This window comes from Zea mays, chromosome 9 (assembly GCF_902167145.1).
Source record: "Zea mays cultivar B73 chromosome 9, Zm-B73-REFERENCE-NAM-5.0, whole genome shotgun sequence".
Classification (NCBI taxonomy): domain Eukaryota; kingdom Viridiplantae; phylum Streptophyta; class Magnoliopsida; order Poales; family Poaceae; genus Zea; species Zea mays.
The window spans coordinates 132,688,765-132,707,525 of NC_050104.1; the positions used below are offsets into that span (position 1 = coordinate 132,688,765).

Consider the following 18,761-nt stretch of genomic DNA (forward strand, 5'->3'; position numbering starts at 1 on the left):
CCCCGCCCCGCCACCCAGAAGTCCACACCGCCAGCGACAGCGACCCTCATCAGCTCAGCTGCTCCCCCTCTGTCTATATATGGGCCTTGTCTCACACTAATCCTCTCACATAATTAGCCACCGCCACCAGTTAGCCCTCTGTCCTGTTTGACGAGGAGGAGAAGGAAGCAAGGAACAAGGCGCCGGAGGGGGAAGAGGAACTCAAGCTCCGGCAAACAGCAAGCCCATATACGTACATTGTGATAGGTGAGAGCTACGGATCGAGGCTGCCTCATTCTCCCCTCTTGCATTTCTCTTCCTCTCGCTCGCGCTCCAAATCTTCTTCTTGCGCATCAATCGGTTGCTTTGCTGCACGCGGTCTCCTGCAGCCGCTACAACAAGGCCGTCGCCGTCGCCGTTGCCATGGGAGTCCTCTTCTCGTGCCCCGCCGACGACTACGACCCGCTGCACCTGGTGGAGGAGGAGGCGGCGCCGCCGTCCGCCGGCGGCGCAGGGGAGGAGCCGGCCGTCTTCACGGCGGCGCTGGGCTCCGGCAAGCTGCGCATCGAGGGGTCGCTGAGCTTCAAGCGGGCGCAGGCCGCGCTGCAGGTGGAGACCGAGATCTCCATCCGGACCGCCGCCATGCCCGCGCCGGGACCGGGACCCCTGCCCAGGGGAGCTAGGTTCGCCGGGCCGGCGGCCGCGGACAGCCCCAAGCACGAGGCGGCGGCGCTCAGGCTGCAGAAGGTGTACAAGAGCTTCCGCACGCGGCGCCAGCTCGCCGACTGCGCCGTGCTCGTGGAGCAGAGCTGGTGGAAGCTGCTGGACTTCGCGCTGCTAAAGCGCAGCTCCGTTTCCTTCTTCGACATCGAGAAGCAGGAGACCGCCGTGTCCAAGTGGTCAAGGGCAAGAACGCGAGTCGCCAAGGTAACACAGTTTTTTTTTTCTTTTTCTTTTTGTGCTAGTGCCAGTATTGTGGAACGAATTTATAATGTTTGTGGGTTGGGCTGCTAACATTTCTGTTGGAATTTGGACGCCTCTCTCTCAGGTTGGAAAGGGGTTGCTGAAGGACGAGAATGCTCAGAAGCTTGCGTTGCAGCACTGGCTGGAAGCGGTGAGAAACACAATCTAAACAGTTTTGCAGTTTACACATCTTTTTTCGAATCTATAAACAGTTAGTTTCAAACTGAGATTTGTTTTTATGAGCAGATTGACCCGCGGCACCGGTACGGCCACAACCTTCACTGCTACTACGACTGCTGGCTCCACTCCGAAAGCAAGCAGCCTTTCTTCTACTGGTGAGTGCTCCTGGCTGCTAACCCTGCTGCTACCATCTCGGCTGCGACGGTCGTTTGAAGCTGACGGTCTTGGTTTTGGCCGATGCACATGCAGGCTTGACGTCGGAGAAGGCAGAGAGATGAATCTCGAAGGCAAGTGCTCAAGATCGAAGCTTCTGAGCCAGTGCATCAAGTACCTTGGCCCAGTAAGTATTTCACAAAGAGATGGAGCGAGCAAGCAAGCTAGGTGAAAAGCTAGAGCTAGGAGGCTGATACACCATCCTTTTTATATATCTGCGCAGAAAGAGAGAGAGGACTATGAAGTCGTGATCGAGGACGGCAGGTTCTTGCACAAGAAAAGCCGGCGGATCCTTGACACTTCGTCCGGGCCGCGAGACGCCAAGTGGATCTTTGTTCTTAGTACGTCTAAGAACCTGTACGTTGGCCAGGTAAATACCCATCGCATGCATTGGGGAAAAAAAAATAGGGCTCACTCGAGCCTAGAGACTCATCCTCTGTTCATCGTGTAACGTCGTTGTCCTGGATCGCAACTTCGAATGGATGCAGAAGAAAAAGGGAACATTTCAGCACTCTAGCTTCCTCGCTGGAGGGGCCACTTCTGCCGCTGGGCGACTGGTCGTTGAGAATGGAACTTTGAAGGTACTGCCTTTCAATAATCTACTGTCATTACTTGTGCATGCATTTTCAGTGATCGGTTTATTAGATTAGATGACGAATTAATCTGCTATGCTTGGTGTTGCGTGACAGGCTATTTGGCCTCACAGCGGGCACTACCGCCCGACGGAGGAGAACTTCCAGGAGTTCAAGAGCTTCCTCAAGGACAACTCGGTTGACCTAACCGACGTCAAGGTTGGTTGGCAGAAATCTAACTGTGTGAAGTAAAAAGTTCATGTCTTGTTGAAGGTTGAAGCTAACTCTTCTCGTGGACTCGGTCGCTGCAGATGAGCCCAGAGGAGGAGGACGAGGAGTTCTGGGGCAGAGGGGGATCAGCGGCAGGAGGCCGAGACCCATCGGAAGACGTCGACCAGGATGCGGCGGCGGCGGCGGCCGGGGAGCAGCAGCAGCAGGCGGCCGAGGCCGAGGAGGAAGAGGAGGAGCGGCAAGCGCCCGTGCCGCGGGAGAAGATCCTGCAGCGGATCAACTCCAAGAAGGGGGCCAAGTCGTACCAGCTGGGCAAGCAGCTGTCCTTCAAGTGGACCACGGGGGCGGGGCCCCGCATCGGCTGCGTGCGCGACTACCCGTCCGAGCTCCAGCTGCAGGCGCTGGAGCAGGTCAACCTCTCTCCGAGGTGCGCCGCCGCCGCCGCCTCCCGGGTCGCCTCGCCACTCGCGCGAAGCTTCAACAACCACCCAGCGCCCGCGACAACAGCAGCAAGGGGGTGCGAGGCGTCCACGCCGAAGGAGGCGCTCCGGTCGCCTCTGCAGCACGGAGCACTGGCCGTGGCAGCCGCAGTTGAGTCTGAGTGACGCACGCAGTTGCACCTGCATCAGCTGAAACATTTCTTGAATAGTCCTCGGATAATTCATTATTGAAGATATGAAAAGTTTTGAAAAAATCATCAGACAGTTCGATGATGAAGTGGTGTACAGTACTAGGTAGGTAGGGGCCAACAAGGAGAATAATGGAACATACTGTTTGAGTAGTAGATGTCGTAGGGTCCATTTTTTTCATTCTGGTTCTTTTTGACCTATAAGAGCAACTCCAGAAGATGACTAAAAAGGAGTCACAACCTAATAAATAATTCTGAGGATTACATTTAAAAAATACCCTCTCCCAAAACATCTTGAAAAATAGCATAGCTCCAAAACTCCTCCATGCGACCCACAATTATGTTGTAGGAGGAAAGCTCCCAATCCTTTCCCTCGCGAAAGCTCTCAATCCTTTCCCTCGCGTACATCTAGGCTTGCTACTCTGGTGCGCATGCATCTAGACTTTAACTTCCCTCGCCATGTGATAGGTTTAAATATTGGACTACCAAATTATTAGGAAGTTGTTGTGCACAAATATGATTTTGGGCTATGAAAACATTTGTAGTGCTCCTACTAGCTTCTTTTGGGGCTGTCTTTTTTCACATGTTCCTAGAGTTTCTCTAATTGATTCTATCTTTCACTCCGAAATCGATGTGGTCCCTTGTACTACCCCACTTGCCACTACCTCTATCTCTAAGGCGGTCTTTAGCCGCTTACTCATCGTATCTTCTTTCACACCCTATTGCAAAATTCATTATGTAAACAGTCTACGGTGCGAAATAATATTTTACACGACCATATGCACGATCTGCTAGAGACAGTGTGTCGTTGCTTTTGTCCTTGACCCTACCCGAGTAACCCGACCCTGTCTATGGCCTAGCTCGACAACCCCATCCGATGACGTTATTGCTCCTCTCCCTTGGCCCCGACCTCACCCGTCCTCGCCCCACTAAGTGCTCCTGTTCTGGCGCCTACCTGTCCGCTGGTCATGCCTCAACACAAGTCCCCACCCCGTCACTTTTGCTCCTGCACCACCTAAGTCTGGTGAATATGAGTTTTTTTATTGATTGATAACTTAGTTTTTAACTTAATTAATGACATACTTATAGTTAGCTATATAAGGTCATGTACAACTTAGAAATCCTGGATCTTTTTTTTCAAGTTATATAAGGGCATGTACAACCTAGAGACTCTATATCAGTTTTTCAAGTATAAGAGATAGTTAAAAGACAGTATGATATAATACTGAGCCTTTGAATCATAGATACAACTAAGAGACAATATGTAAATAGAGTAGTGTAGAGAGGGCTCTTCGCAAAGATCTCATGTCTTGATTTTTTTTTAATTAATCCCTTATAGACCTCTTAAGAGACCCTATATTAAATGGAGTTATACGTGCCCTGACTAGTTAGTGGTCTATTATTGACTTAGGTACTAGCATTATTTATTAGTACTTAGATAGTTTACACACATATGTAGTTAGTTAGTTTGTTATTTTGCAGTTAGGTTATTATGTAAAATTTAGTTACTTACTAATTAGTTAGGTTGCTAGATATAGGAAGGAGACGTGTTGTGATGCAAACGAGTATAATATCTCATTTGAGGGGTACTTCATATGGGTTTTAAAGACTCAATTATAAAAAAGATGACCTCACTTTTGTCTGAGTATCACTAGCAGAATTATATAAGCTCGATGATGAGAACTTAAACCTAATGGTTGGATGTGTGGTTGTGCTTAAGGTGTCCATTAATCCCACCCTTCACGGGTATCTAGTAGAATTTAGTGATCCGACCTCCATGACCCTCCCATACCTAAACATGAGGTGGATGAGGAAGATGTGGTTATGGTCATGATGATGCTGAATCTACCTTGAATGAGGTTGGAGGCTCTTAACCTATTAGAATTAAATGTTGCAAGAATGATGTCATGGCGACCCTCATTCAAGTAATTGACACAATAAACATTTTACTCCCTCTGTTCCAAAATAAATTTTGTTTTACCGTATTAGTTGATTCATATAGTAATTATGTATTTGTTGTGTATATGTGTTTATATTCATCATCATCCATCTGAATCCATCTGAACATAGACATAAGAAATAAAAGCTAAAATGACTAATATTTTGTGACAGAGAAAGTACTTTTTAGGTTTTCTCCTTAACTCCGTTTATTTGTCTCAATGGTGCCGTTTTTGAGCTTGTGATGCAGGAGATACTCCGACGGCCGAACTGCAAGGCCTACGCCGCCGTGGATTTCATTTCCTGCAAGCCAACGCACTGATATGCCCACTGGCCCAGCGGACTGCGCGGCCCTAGGCAGCCGCTTGCTGTGCGGCCCAAACGAATGCCGTGGCGCCGGTGCCGCACTCGCCCGCTGCTCCCCATTCTCACTCGCGTGAATTTTACCATTTCTGTACAAAAAAAAGGACCAATCGCGGAAAGTTCTCTGCTGATTCATAGCTCCCAGATGCCCCTCTTGTTCCAATTTATACATCGTTTGCATAGCAAAAAAATACGTGTATACAGAAACCAAAACCCAAGCAACCTACAGAAAAAACAAAACCCATAATAACATATAATTTGAGACAGAGACAGGATGGGACCGAACATGGCTGAACAGCCCACGAGCTTCATGTTCAAAACTAGATCATATGCTAACTCTATTAGCAGTTACGTTATATACAAATGTACTACTCAAGTCCAATGTATGCTTCAACATGAAGCTCCAGTGTAGGCTTCAGATCAAGGACTGATTGATACGCTGATGGTCACAGAAACATCGTTGAGAGCAGCATCGCTCGGTCAGTAACTCAGTAGTGAGTAGCCCTGCACCTTCAGATTCAGACAGTATGGCAGTGCAGTAGGCAAAGCACACGAAACGAATCACGCAAACCACGTCAGCTGGGTGTGGATTATTTTAGCCTCCTCTTGTAAACTATAGCTAGCTACCTACCGTAGCCGTGCACCTAATGACCTACTGGTGCCTCCTTCCAAGCAAGATCCGGGCCAACACACCATCACATATCATCTAGTTCTATGTAACGTGCGTCGGCACGCTCCTGACGACGATTCATACGCACCCCTGAGCCATTTGGGCCGTGATCTTCTTCGTCTTTACCGATGCCATCGTCCGGACTTTTTATGTCACCCAGAGCTCTCTTCGCGTACACCGTGAAGGCGACCGTGAGGGCGATAGCGATGACGAAGGAAATGGCGTTGTATGCTATTTCCACTGGTGTCATTTTATAGTTGCCGTACTTCATGTCAGCCAATGTACGTATTAAACGCCCACTGCACCAAAAAAAAAAACACGGCAACATAAGCAAAACACAGCAACATAAGCAAAACACAGGGAACCAATATAAATGCATTCAATAACTTAGTAAGTACATTGGGTGAGTTGTCCCAATATACCGGGAACCAAAAAAACTCAACGAAGTTTTCAAATAAACTAAATAAACTTCTACATGGTCAGATATATTATATAGTACCCCATCACGAAATATTAGTCATTGTAGCTCTTTATTTTTATGTCTATATTCAAATTGATGATGAAGAATCTAGACACGTATATAGAACACATACATTAATTATTTTATGAATCTATTTAAAAGGTAAAACGAATTTTAATTTGGGACGGAGGGAGTAGCTTATAAGAAGAGTACACCAAGAAGCAAGATATCCTTCAACTGGTGAACTTATATAAGAAACAATGATTGGTTAGATTCATGGTCCGAAATTCGGCATGCTACTTTCTCAGTACGTGAATCATGTGAAAAGAATTCGCACACAAGTAGATGATACAGATTTACATGGTAGATGAAAAAAAGAACATGCTAAACTCAATGGATCGATAATCTGCAATGTATTAGAGATCATGTCTAACCTGTAGATATAAATGAAGGCCTCAGGTACCATTCCAGCAACAGAACCACATAGATAAGGGTTGAACTTAATTTCTGTCACAGTCACGGCATAATTAAAAATTGTATATGGGAATGGTGAGATTCTGAAAAGCGCGACAACCCGAAACTGCTGGAACCAATTTCCTTCACCCGCGAGTTTTATTAGTGCTATCTGCTGAGGCCACTTTGTCAGCCATACCTGTATTTTTAAAAAGAAACAGAGAAAGGAAGTAGAGAAAAAAAACGAATCAGGGAATAATCCTAACATAGAAAAGATCTACCTCTTAAATTACAAATCACAGAACATATGGCTTAGAAATTTTACATGCAGACGTTCACGGAACAATGAACCAATCCAATATGGAACCACCATGCCAATAGTACTCCCGGCCATTATAATCAAGAAACCCCAACCATATCCAAAGATCATTCCTGCTAACCACATAGAAGGTCCAGAAGGAACTAGAATAACTGGAAAGAGAGCCAAAGATGCAACGAGAACAATAGCTAATACTGGACGCCCAAAAGCACTGGCTTCCCATTGCATGATTGGCAAGAGAACCTACAACAAACAGGAAAAGTACATGTATCAATAATTTGAAGAAGTGCTGTGAGAAAGCATGTAACTAACACAAAATAGCATGAAGAAGGATGGCACAAGCGATAATTTCATAAAGACATAGACCACAAAATACATTTCACTTCAACTACAACATATTGTATCAACTTATCAACTGCTTGTTACAAAATGATAAGAGTGTGCTAGGATGTTTGCCACTTGAAGTACAGCATACTCACTGTTTTTAAGAAAAAAAAATCACCAGTGTTGTAGGATACAACGAGACATGGGCCCTGGTACCATGTGTTTGTTACTGAGTGATAATTTCTGAACTACAAGCTTTATGGCATATATACATCTAAAACCTACTTATTTTTTTATTCCAAATAGCATAAAAAAGATATTTAAGACATCTTGCATATTCTTTATCATGGTGAAAGGGCTTCTAGCTGAGTCGATAAGTGATCTGAGTTGCACTCTTTAGGTCCTGAGTTCGACTCCTCATGGAAGCGCAAAAGCACATGTCTAAGGCCACAAATTTCAGGTTAAAAAAACCTCTCGCCTGTCACCGCCCGGCTGCCCCGAGCGGCTGCCCGGGCTCACCTGCTGCAAACGTGTATAAATATATGTATCTCAGCAGTAAAATATACTTTAGTGTGGGCAACAATTAAGCTTTATGTTTGTGGCAATGTTATCTTCTAATATTTGCCCAGGCTTTGGAAATTTTCTGGGTCCACCACTGGTCTCACGCCAAAGCAGATGTCTATGGCATGGTCCCAGTCAGTCTCACATGGTATACGGTGTTGTTGTGTATAGACGAGGCAGGGGTTCAAGGGTTTCTCGACCAAGGTGAGGTCTTCTTATTAATGCAATACCCCCGTAAGTCAAGTTTTTTATACTCCCTCTGTCTCAAAATATACTTTGTTTGACTAAACATGCATTCATTAATTAACCTATGAATGTAGTTTGTTTGTATATCTATTTTCATTATTATTCATTCGAATGAGGTCGGAAAAAAGAGGGCTAGAAAGAACTATATTTTGGAATGGAGGGAGTATTGTTTATCATGACAGTTTGAAGTAATTAGCAAGCATAAGAAACGTATATCTTGAAGGTTCGAGGCATATGTACCATATCAATCAAGCAAGCCATCAGACAAAAAAATGTAACTATCCTTTAAGTCCTTTTGAAGTAGCATATTTCAGTTTATCTCTGAAATATAATTGTTGTTGTCCTAGCAATATCCTAATGATCTGATTCATCTATGCAGATGACAAGACCTTTCAGGTTAGAGAAAAGAATGCCTGCAGAAGTGGTGATAAAGAGTATCAGTGCTCACCTTCTCAAAGACAAAGGGGACCCCCCATTTCACGAAGACATAGCCCACTAATATAAGAAGGAAGCAGCCAAGCAGAACTTTCATCCACCAAATGAAAGATCTTGACTTTGGTTGCTCAGATAAAATTGTCGTGCCAACATCAGATGTTGCATGTTGAGCTCTTGTAACCAGCCTCTCATATTCATCATCCTTTCTGCTCTGCTCAGAATGGTCAACTGCTGTGCATGACGCCCCGGCTGATGACCTTGGCATGTCTACCACTGCCTCTTCGCCTCTGTTTATCAACCAAACAAAACATATCAATGTAAGGCTGTGACATACTTGTGCTGTATACTAGAACAGCTTATGAAACTGTGCCAGAAGGCTACCATGTAGCATATATCCAAGAAGCGAACTAATCAACTAAGGAACCTTATATGGTTCGCATGCTATCGTAATGAGATCTCATTTTTGCAATATATACAATACCACGGTATTCACGCATGCACAATAGAAACCCAGCCAACGGAATGAGGGGAACATAGGTTCTAGGTTGCAGTCTCTTTGGAAGTTGAAGTGCAGGTGCTCTCTGGCTAAAATTAGCAGTAAAACATTACCTGCCCTCTTTATTTCAAGGTCACATTTGACGACCCTAGTGAAACAAAGTCGAATTTACCCACAAAAAAGGTCCGCCATGTGTTCTTTGTTTGGTGTAGTATTGCAACTACATCAGTGCAAGAGCAAGATTGTCAAAAGCATCCACTTGTGTTCATCAGTACAGTTCATCCACAACCACAGTAGTCTATGAAACCACCCACCACCACCAGTCGGTACAGTGCAACGGCCAGTGGCCCAATCGAGATACTCTCATACTCATACGAGAGAGATTTTAATATACTCGGATAGGATTGGAAGTTGGAACATCATTAACTAGTAGCAATAATTATGTTCCCCAAATTCGACCAAGCTTCGGACTCTACGTTTTTAAAAAAGATCCACGCGCGGCGCGTGCGTGACACTGGCACCAGGGGTGACCACACGGCGACGCGTGGCGTGGCATGGACGCTCGGCGGCTCCGGTGGCTGGCCGGCGGCGGCCGCCGTTGCTCCGGAAGGCACCACCGACCGCCATTCTTGGAAACTTAAGCGCACCGAGCAAGGAAAAGGTGTGGGGGCCACGGGACATTTCCCGACCAAGCGGAAAGAAGGAAGGGAGCAAGAAGAACATCTTCCTCCCGGAACGAATGAAAACCCCGTGAAGAAGCGCAATCCACCTGTGCCTGCGGGCGGCAGCTACACCACACCTCACGACCTTAAGAAGAACTCTAACGCAACAGAAATACCGAACAGAGTCTCTCAAGCCTGCAGCCGAAGCAAAATTTCCAGGGGGGGAGGGGATGAGAGGAAGGAAAGAGGTAATCTGAAGTTGATGAAGAAGTTTTTTTTTTTTGACCCCGCGCGCGTACCTGGCCATCTCGGCAGTCTCGAGCGGGAGGACGCGCGCCATGGAGGAGGGATCGACGGGGAGGAAAGCCCACGAACGGGGATCAGAGCATTTGGTGCGACTCTGCTCGGCTCCCGGGTCTCCGGTTCCCTCCCTTGTTTCTGGAAGCGGCGTGACTCGGTGGAAGGAGAGAGAGGCGAGGGGGAAGAACGAGAAGCAAAGGTAGCAGGCAGCGCACACGGAACTAGAAAAAGGAAAAGGGCGTACGCTGCTGCTGCTTCTGCTTCTGCTCTTCGCCTTTGGCAGGGGAGGGGGATGACTGGATGACCGAAACGCCCCCGCGCGTCAATTGAGCCCTGGGGGTTGTTGCGACGCGTCGGACGGAACTGGCCCTGCCTGCGGCCGCGGCGGGATGAGAATAATAATATTCGGCGGCGCGCAGGAGTCTCAATGACGCGCGGGGGCGCGGAGGTCAGGTTTCTGGGGTGGGGTGGTGGTGGCAGCGGCGGACGGGACGGGACGGGACGGGGGTCGTGGGTGGGATTCGAATCGGCGAATGTCGCGAGTTGCGAGGGGAGGAGACGCGTGGATTCTAAAGCTCGTCGGCCGGCGGACGTTGCCACGTGCGCCCGCCGGCGCGGTCAGATGCAGCGAGCGCGAGCCCTCAGGAACCGCCCGAGGGCATGTACAACCCCGGTCTTGTGTCAATTGAAAAAAAAATACGAGATAAAAGTCTATCTTTACACGATTCTTCGTGTATATTGTTTTTTAAATATATTTATAATTTAATATCTTAGAATTGTATTATATAATCTCTTAACTGTATAACTAAATTAGGGACCTTGACGGATCTGTGTTGCAGTTAGGGATGACAACAAGAAATTCCCTATCGGATTTTAGCTCCCCAAACACGTCCCCACGACGAAAAGTTTCCTCACGGGGCTTCCCACGAAAACTTGCGGGGGACATTTTTCCTCATCCCCATTCTCCGCGGGAATAAATCCCCGTCGGATAAGAATTTTTCCTTATTGACATCCTGTGGGGAAGAAACTTCTCCATCCCCATCCTCTAATTGAGGAATTTCTAACGGGAAATTGGAGATCAGGTCTCTATTGTCATCTCTAGTTACGGTGGACTAGTGGGAGGGGTAGTAGCAGAGTAGTGCTATGTAGCTTTGCTTTGCTTGCTTCGAAGGGAAGCAATTACTCAAACCCTTCTGACTTGTCAATCTCTCCTGGCTGGTTTTGCTTGAGAAAAGTTGGAACTGCTCACGTATTCAGCTCTACTAGAAGATTAGAAAGTCCCGCGCCATTCTTTTCTCATCTCCGTATGGTCAAAGCGCATTCTCGTTGTTGTCTTTGACTATAGTAATACGTCTTTTTTTTCTTTCGGGTGGGTTGGGGTACGATAATTCATCTTTGACAACTGTCATGTGTGATTGATGTTCAAGACTTACTACCACATAGTATGCAATGTTCTCAGCCAGTTCAATAGCTTTTGGCTCGAGGTCAACTTCGTTCTCGAGGCTCGCGACACTTGTGATTGAAATAAGGTGCCGTTTGGTTCACATATTTGTAACGTAATGGGTAAATGATAACGTTAAATCATGTTTGTTTTAGTCCAACCGTAATCAGATACCATACTAAAATTTGATACCAGCCTATTCAAATTTGTTACCGCCAGTAATCAAGCGTAAACCATTACCATTACCATTTGCGTTACATTTCTTAAACCAAACAGCGCCCAAGATGCTTCGTTAGATGTATGATGATCATGTATGAAAAGCATTCGGTTGTCTCTTAGCCCCAATTTATAGTTCGTTTGAGTTTTTTTACTAAGTTTGACTGACTCATCTTATTTAAAAAATTTGGGAGAATTATAAAACTCAAAGCCATGTTTAAAGTATGTTACTATGTTATATGATAAATGATATCACAGTAAAAACTAATAATACTTACGGAATTTTGTTGAATAAGACGAGCCGGTCAAAATTGAATTAAAAAGTCAAACGAACTATAAATTGAGACATAGGGAGTCTATGGTACAACGCAGTCTACAGTATAAAACAATATCTGGACTTGCGTCTGGCCATATTATTCCCTTGTTATGTGATGAAGCTCTTTAGATGCCTCATCTATTCGTTGTCGAAGCTGAGCGACTCCAAGCATCTTTTGTTTCTAAATATTGATATGTTTTAGATGGCTTCATGTCCTTCAATTTCTTCATCAACATTATCTGGCTCAACCAGTCTAGAGCTCTCGAGCTTTCCTCTTTTCTTGCCTTCGATCTAAGCTTTGGTGTGATCTTAGCCTTCGCGGGTTTAACAACACGTCTAGCACTACCAAACCTATCTTTATCCCTTCGTGGAGACGTGATTATGGTCGTCGATGAGTTCACCAGACGTGGGCACCAAATATTGGGGACCTGCCGAAGTTCTTCAAAAGCCTCTTAAGCCAAACTTAGCGCCTAGAAACTATAGACCTTCGAGAGCTCTCCTAGACGAATATGCTACAAGATCTAGGGAACCAAGTAATCGCCCCCTGTAGCAGCAATATTGTTCACCTATTTATAGGGTTGGACCAGTGTACATCTCTAAATGGAATTATAGGAATGCCCTTCATCCTCTACCAAGATTCTACATCACTAGAGATGGGTAGTTGTGTCTTTACAAGAGAGACCTATCATGCATGCCTCCTCTTCCTTCTATGTAGCTTCCCCTTCCGCACCGTCCGAAGGGGATCCTAGTAACAGTCTAGCTTTCTCCCTCTTTTCATCTTCGACTTATCATTTGCCAACTTCGTAGACTAGTCTAAAGCTCTGACTCAATCTATGGTCTAAAGGTGTATTCCCTAAAAACACACTAAAACATCACTTCTTGTTAACATGGACCTTCGGCTAAGAACATTCTCTCCATTAGTCGCATATACTTGCAATAAATGTGTTGGAGAGAGTAGAGGTACCATATAAGGCTATCAACTATGTTGTCTCCTCCGATCCTAGGAATGATTGGAAGACTTTTGGTCGCTCGAGACAAGGTTTCACAGATATGATAGCATAGACAAGGACCCAAGCCACTTGCATCACTCAAAAATTCAATTGAGGAAGCTTAACTTGTAGTTGAAAACGTCCTAAAGGACATCATCCTAAAGATGGAGCCCCTAAAATGACAACTCAGCATGAAGTTGACCTGGTACCTGAAGGACCCCATCCTGAATATGTAAATTTCAATGCGTTGCGCACACATTATCACATTGAAATATTGGAATGCCCTAGCTCGATCGTTGTGGGAAATCACAATGAGCTAGAGAATGATCATGAGAAAATTGCCACTAACTATGTGGAATCAGAAGAGTCGCAAAATAGAAAGACCATTACTATCAACATTTATTTTGCCTGAAAATGCTAGCTCAATATATATGAACCTAGAATCGGAGTCCATGGCAGAGTGCTAGAAGCACTTAGATTGGAACAAATGGAAAGCAATAATTGAGACAAAGTTGTGCTCGCTTTTATCAAAGCGAGGGTTTTGGGCCTACAACCCCAACACCTCCAAAAGACATCCCTATATGATGCAAATGGGTCTTCTTCCAGAAGAGGAATGAACATGGACAGGTGGTGAAATGCAAAGCAAGACTGGTGGCACAAGGGTTCATGTAGAGATCTTATGATGAAACTTACTCTCCGTGCCATGAGTGGCATAATGTTCTCTTATCGTATACCTATGGTAGTAAAATTTAATCTAAAAATGCACTTGATGGATGTTGTGACAACATATTTGTATGTGCCATTGGATTCAGAAATCTATATGGGGTCCCTAAAGGATTAAACATCCTTGAACTAAATCAAAACCGCAACATGTTTAGAGTATACATGCAACGGTCGTTGTATGGGTTAAAACCTATAAAGACGTGGTTCAACCAATTGAGTAACTTTCTCCTAAAGAGGTTACACAAAAAATGATGATTGTCCCTATGACTTCATAAAGAAGTCCAACGATGGACTTCACATCATCTCAATTTATGTCAATGATTGTGCATTAGCCTTGGAGACTTGATACGAAAGACCAACTATTGTACCTTTTTCATGCAAGGTTTTTAACGAGGCAACAAGTATAACATAAGTAATGCATGTGATGTGCTTTCTTCTACTTTTTCCAACATAAATTTTTGAGGGGAGGCGTAATAAGACATACATATAATATGAATTAGGCCAAGAGGGTGTTATGAATTCATGTCAAAGAACAAATATAAAAACAAGACTTTAATGGTGGCCAAATTAATGAAAGAAGTTGCTTAGACATCTCATGCCATCCTCTTCTCTCTAAAAATGAGATGGGTAGGAGAGCTAAGAGATATTTCAGTGTACATACATTCATGTTCTCCAAAGAAGATGGATAGGAGAGCTAAGAGATTTCTCAGTGTACATACATTCATGTACTTTACAAGCAAAGAAACATGCAAAAGCTCACATTCCCCCTTTGTAACACCCATGGTGTTACGATAACTAAAATGCTGACATGTCATCATAAGCACTTGCATTATCTTGTTCGATATACCTAGAATGCATTCACTAGGTTAAACTTTTTCAAAAGTATGATGTTGTGTGTTGGGTTTAGAGTTTAGTTTAAGGACTTGGCTCAAGTTAAACAGGAGTAGATCATCTCTCAAGCAAGTGATAATTTGGTTTGAAGTCTTAGAGTGCTAAAGGCAAGACTTAGAACCGAGAGAAACTATGATTTCGGAGGTATGTTAAGTGGAAGAATTAATTGATGAACTGGAATGACCTTAAAAAAACCTTAAGTGAGATTTGGAAACCTTACTTGGAATTGTGGATGAACAAAACAACTCCTAAACCAGGGACACTTTGGACATGAGCTTCATATACTAGAGTTTGATTTGAGATTAAGGAGTCACTCATCTTTTAGGAGGATGAATTGAGTTGGTAAATCACTAGATGAGAACGAACCATATTTGAAACCCTAAATTTGCCCTAAAAGTGGAATTCAAAATCTAGAGACAATTGGGCAAAAGTCAAAGTGCCAAAGTTGTAGAGTTTGAAAAAGGTGAACAACTTTTATATTTGGAGATTCCCAAGTTGTGCGGAAGAATTTGGAGTAATTTGCACAAATTCAGTTTTGGGTTCAAATTGGAACTTCTGAAATTAATATAAACTAGCCAACTTTGAACCCTTATAAATTCTGATCTATAAGCATTTTGAAGATAGTCCTTATAACAAAGTCATAGAGCTACATGAGGAGTATAAGTTTGGTTAAGTCATCTAGCTCTAAAACTATTTGGAACCTAGAGAAAAGCTTGCCTAAAGTAGAGCTGTCTGAAAGTGTGGATTTCACTCTTGGTGAAATTCAGAGTCTGAATTTCAGCAATTGGAGCAAACTTTGGGCTATTGAAGTTTGGAGTCCAAGAGGTTTTGGTTAATGGTTACTATATCAAACTTGTAGAGGAACTATAAGAGTATAAACTTTATTAAGCAACTTGCCCCTGTAAACATTTGGAACCCAGGAAAAAGAGTGGTTCCAAGTGGTGCTGCTGTTTTTCTGAATTTTTAGATTGAAAACAGTAACTGAAACCGAGTTTCAGTGTTTTGATAGCAGTTTGGAAGCCTATTTGTGGCTATTCTATAAGGTTTTGGGCTGTGATGTTTGTAGAGGAAAGGAATACTATATGATTTTGAATAACTTTCTTTAAGGGTGAGGGACATGATCCTATACAAAAGTTGGAGTAACAGCTGCTCAAATTTGGACTGTCAGCTAGGTGGCTGAATTCTGAATTTTCAGATTTGGAATAGTATATAAGTCCGAATTTCAGTGATTGTGACTTACTTTGGAGCTTCCTAGTGCACAATCCATAAGGTTTTGAACTATGGTTTTTATAGAGGAATTGAAGAGCATAAGTTGGGGTACAAATGTCTTTGAGGGTGATGGATATGATCCTACACAAAAAGTGTAGAAAAAGTTGACTGAAAATGGGCTGTTGAGTTGCTGGTGACTGAAACCAGTTCAGTTAACAAAAAACTGAAATTCAGTAAATGGTGCCAAATTTGGAGATCATTTGTGATCAGTCCAAGTAGTTTTAGACAAAAGTTTTCATAAAAACGTTGGAGCCCATAGTACAGAGAACAAGTTTCATAAAGAGGGTTGGACTTGGTTCCACATAAACCTGGGAGAAAAGGCTGTTCCAAGTTGTGCTGTCAGGATGTAGAGATGTTGATTTAGTTGATTGTTGCTAGCAGTTTCAGTGAGTTTTACACACCATTGGAACTCTATGGTAATTAAACCAAGGAGAGTTGGGTTAGTTATTTCTAGCAAACTGAAAGGCCTTATATAGAACAAATTCCCTTGAGTGATGTTGGTTTGGTGCTATATGAATTTGGGAGTAAAATACCCTCAAACTCTCTCTGTCAGACTTTGTAGGGGTCGTTTTAGTTAAACTGAAACTGTGTTTCAGTGAGGTTTGCCCAACTTTGGAGCACCATAACTCTTGAATTAGGGGCATCTGGCCTTAGGCTACTGCAACAAACTTGTAGAGCTGTGTTAGGTGAGCAAATTCTGTGAACCAAAATCAGCCTGTTGTCACCAGGAATTGGGAGAAAGTGTTGCTCCAAGTCAGGCTGTCAGTCTTGGAAATTCTGAACTCGATTTAGTCTCTAAAGTTGTGTTCTTGTATTTTTTGTTAGTATTGGAGCTGTTTGGTGTCTGATCCAAGGGGTTTAAGGCTGAAGTCTTTATGAAGAATTGGTAGAGGGTTGTTTAATCGACCAGTTTTAGTAAGTGTGCTCCCCATGTTACTATGGGAAATCGTGGGATTGAAGGAGGTGAACAGGGAGAGATCAGAGTTCAACGGAGTTGCTACAAAAATCTGAAGAAAGATCTTCACATCCCTGTTGTCCTCCACTTATGTGCACAAACTGAGATAGACTTGGGGTGGGCAGTATGGGGCTCGAGGTTCAGTCCCCCTATGCAGAAAAATATCAGTTTTGCACCTGTTTGAGCCTACCACAGTAGAGTTTTTGTCTGTCTTTACTTCTGTCTGTATTCAGTGGATTGGTTGGATATTTGTGGACAGTACAGTGAACCCTTATCTGCTCTACTCTCTATTTGAATAACTGGACAAAGTAGATATTTGAGCTAAGTCGTGGCTGGTGTGGATGTTGAGCATGAAAGCCACGTGTGTTAGTCCCTGTTGTGCTGTCACCTTGGAACTCTTCACCACTAGGCGAGCTGAACCTGAAGACGTCTGCCTTCCTGCCCTTTATTTAAGTGCTGGTTCGATGAAGATTTCCCTTTGCCCTGGTGTTCTAGCCAAAGCTTGCAATGGTGTGAGGGATTCATGTGTATTGCAAGCCAAAGCTCCTCTCCCACTGCCACCAAGTTGGCACTGTCCAGAGCTGTGTGCGCTGTCTTCCTGTGTTTGTGATGACCACAACCACCAAGTTCACCACACCATAGCCAGAACATTCTAGGGAGTTGCTGGACTGTATGAAGCTTGTTCCGTAATCATCTCAGGTCAGTGAAGCTCACACCATTTACTACTTGTACTCTACCACTATCTGTTGTTGGGAACTAGGTGTAAAATTCGCTCAAAAATAGGCTGTTGGATTTTTGGATCCCAGACTTAGTGTAGAAGGCTGAAACTAGGTTCTAGTGTGTTGAGCTCCACTTTGGTGCTTCATAAAAAATTGTTCTGAATGTTTTCAACCTAAGGGTATTATACCAAAGTAGTAGAGCTATATCTAAGTAATAACTTTGGTAATGTGAGCTTGGTCTGTTGCTATGTAAAAATTGAAGAAAAGGGTTGGCTAAAGTTGGTCTGTCAGGCTGGACACATAACTGAATTTTTATTCAGTTCTGAGAACTGAATTGCAGCAGGATGCCTAGTTTGGAATTCATTTGTGACTGATTCATGGGGTTTTGGATTAAAGTTTCCATAGCAAAGCTAGAGACCATAGTAAAAAGAGCAAGTTTTATAAAGTGAGGTGGACTGAGTTCCACGTAGATTTGGGAGTAAAAGTGGCCAAAAGGTGGACTGTCAGGTGTTGGGATTCAGACCTAGAATAATATTTAAGTCTGAATTTGTGTGTTTTTATTCAATTTGGGTCCTTGTGGTAATTAATCCAAGAAGAATTTGGGTAGGAATGCTATAGCAAAGTGAAATACCATGTTATAAGGAACAAATCCCTTTAAGAAAGTTAGGCTTGAATCCACTTAAAGTAGGAAATAACAGTTGTCCAAAACTAAACTGTCAGAGTGACTGTGACTGAATTTTATTGAGTTAGTTGAAATAGCAGTTCAGTGTGGGGGTAACTTTGGGGCACAATAGAATTTGCTCTGAATGTTTTCAATCATGGATTGGTATACCAAGTTGGTAAAGCTAAAGTTGGAGTATAACTTTGGCTAAGAAGTTTTGGTCTGCACCATATTAAATTGTGAGATACAGGGGTTTTAACAGGGAGGTGTGTTGATGGGGCAGCAGGCCTAAGGTAATTGAGTTCAGGATTTCATTTGAAAACTAACGAAGATCACCCCTGCTGCTCTCACCTGTGTATGTGAATAGATGTGAGGGGAAACGGAGACTGAATATATATTGGTTGTGGTGTCGACTAGGTAAAGTTTCAGTATCTGAAATTGAATTCGGTTCAATTCTTTTTCAGTTACCTGAATTTTAGTTTTTGTGTTTTCACCTCAAGTTGGTGTTCAACTTGAGATCTGTTTGGGGTTAGCTGGTAGCCATTGAAACAAAGATAAAGAGTGATTATAGAGGAACAACTCCTAGTA

General features: G+C 43.7%; 2 protein-coding genes across 3 annotated transcripts; one reads left to right on the plus strand and one right to left on the minus strand.

Moving 5' to 3' along the window:
* The first annotated feature begins 20 nt into the window (after window positions 1-20).
* LOC103639108 (Putative calmodulin-binding family protein) lies at window positions 21-2,970 on the plus strand. The gene is made up of 9 exons (XM_008661905.4): window positions 21-246; window positions 369-906; window positions 1,028-1,093; window positions 1,189-1,277; window positions 1,372-1,462; window positions 1,559-1,705; window positions 1,824-1,916; window positions 2,025-2,126; window positions 2,219-2,970. The coding sequence occupies exons 2-9, from the start codon at window positions 403-405 to the stop codon at window positions 2,741-2,743; spliced, it is 1,617 nt and encodes a 538-aa protein (XP_008660127.1). The 5' UTR covers window positions 21-246; window positions 369-402; the 3' UTR covers window positions 2,744-2,970.
* Window positions 2,971-5,291: 2,321 nt separating this feature from the next.
* On the minus strand, window positions 5,292-10,664 carry LOC100272380 (SNARE associated Golgi protein family). 2 transcript variants are annotated; one of them, XM_008660000.3, is made up of 5 exons: window positions 10,238-10,664; window positions 8,549-8,822; window positions 6,976-7,212; window positions 6,632-6,849; window positions 5,292-6,036 (listed from the first exon to the last, which is right to left on the minus strand). In XM_008660000.3, exons 2-5 carry the CDS (start codon window positions 8,798-8,800, stop codon window positions 5,763-5,765), a joined length of 981 nt encoding a protein of 326 aa, XP_008658222.1. In that variant the 5' UTR covers window positions 8,801-8,822; window positions 10,238-10,664; the 3' UTR covers window positions 5,292-5,762. The 2 variants fall into 2 exon arrangements, with proteins under 2 accessions (XP_008658222.1, NP_001140333.1); NM_001146861.1 differs by lacking the exon at window positions 10,238-10,664 and adding an exon at window positions 9,993-10,229 and having other exon boundaries at window positions 5,293-6,036.
* Between the last annotated feature and the right edge of the window lie 8,097 nt (window positions 10,665-18,761).

Excerpts from the sequence above, each read along its gene's own strand:
- LOC100272380 (NM_001146861.1), bottom strand. The coding sequence starts at position 10,033 with ATGGCGCGCGTCCTCCCGCTCGAGACTGCCGAGATGGCCAG. Across the intron at positions 8,823-9,992 it reads GAGACTGCCGAGATGGCCAG|AGGCGAAGAGGCAGTGGTAG; the intron begins GTACGCGCGCGG and ends GTTGATAAACAG. Across the intron at positions 7,213-8,548 it reads TCCCCTTTGTCTTTGAGAAG|GTTCTCTTGCCAATCATGCA; the intron begins GTGAGCACTGAT and ends TGTTTGTTGTAG.
- LOC103639108 (XM_008661905.4), top strand. The coding sequence starts at position 403 with ATGGGAGTCCTCTTCTCGTGCCCCGCCGACGACTACGACCCGCTGCAC. Across the intron at positions 1,463-1,558 it reads GCATCAAGTACCTTGGCCCA|AAAGAGAGAGAGGACTATGA; the intron begins GTAAGTATTTCA and ends ATATCTGCGCAG. Across the intron at positions 1,706-1,823 it reads AGAACCTGTACGTTGGCCAG|AAGAAAAAGGGAACATTTCA; the intron begins GTAAATACCCAT and ends GAATGGATGCAG.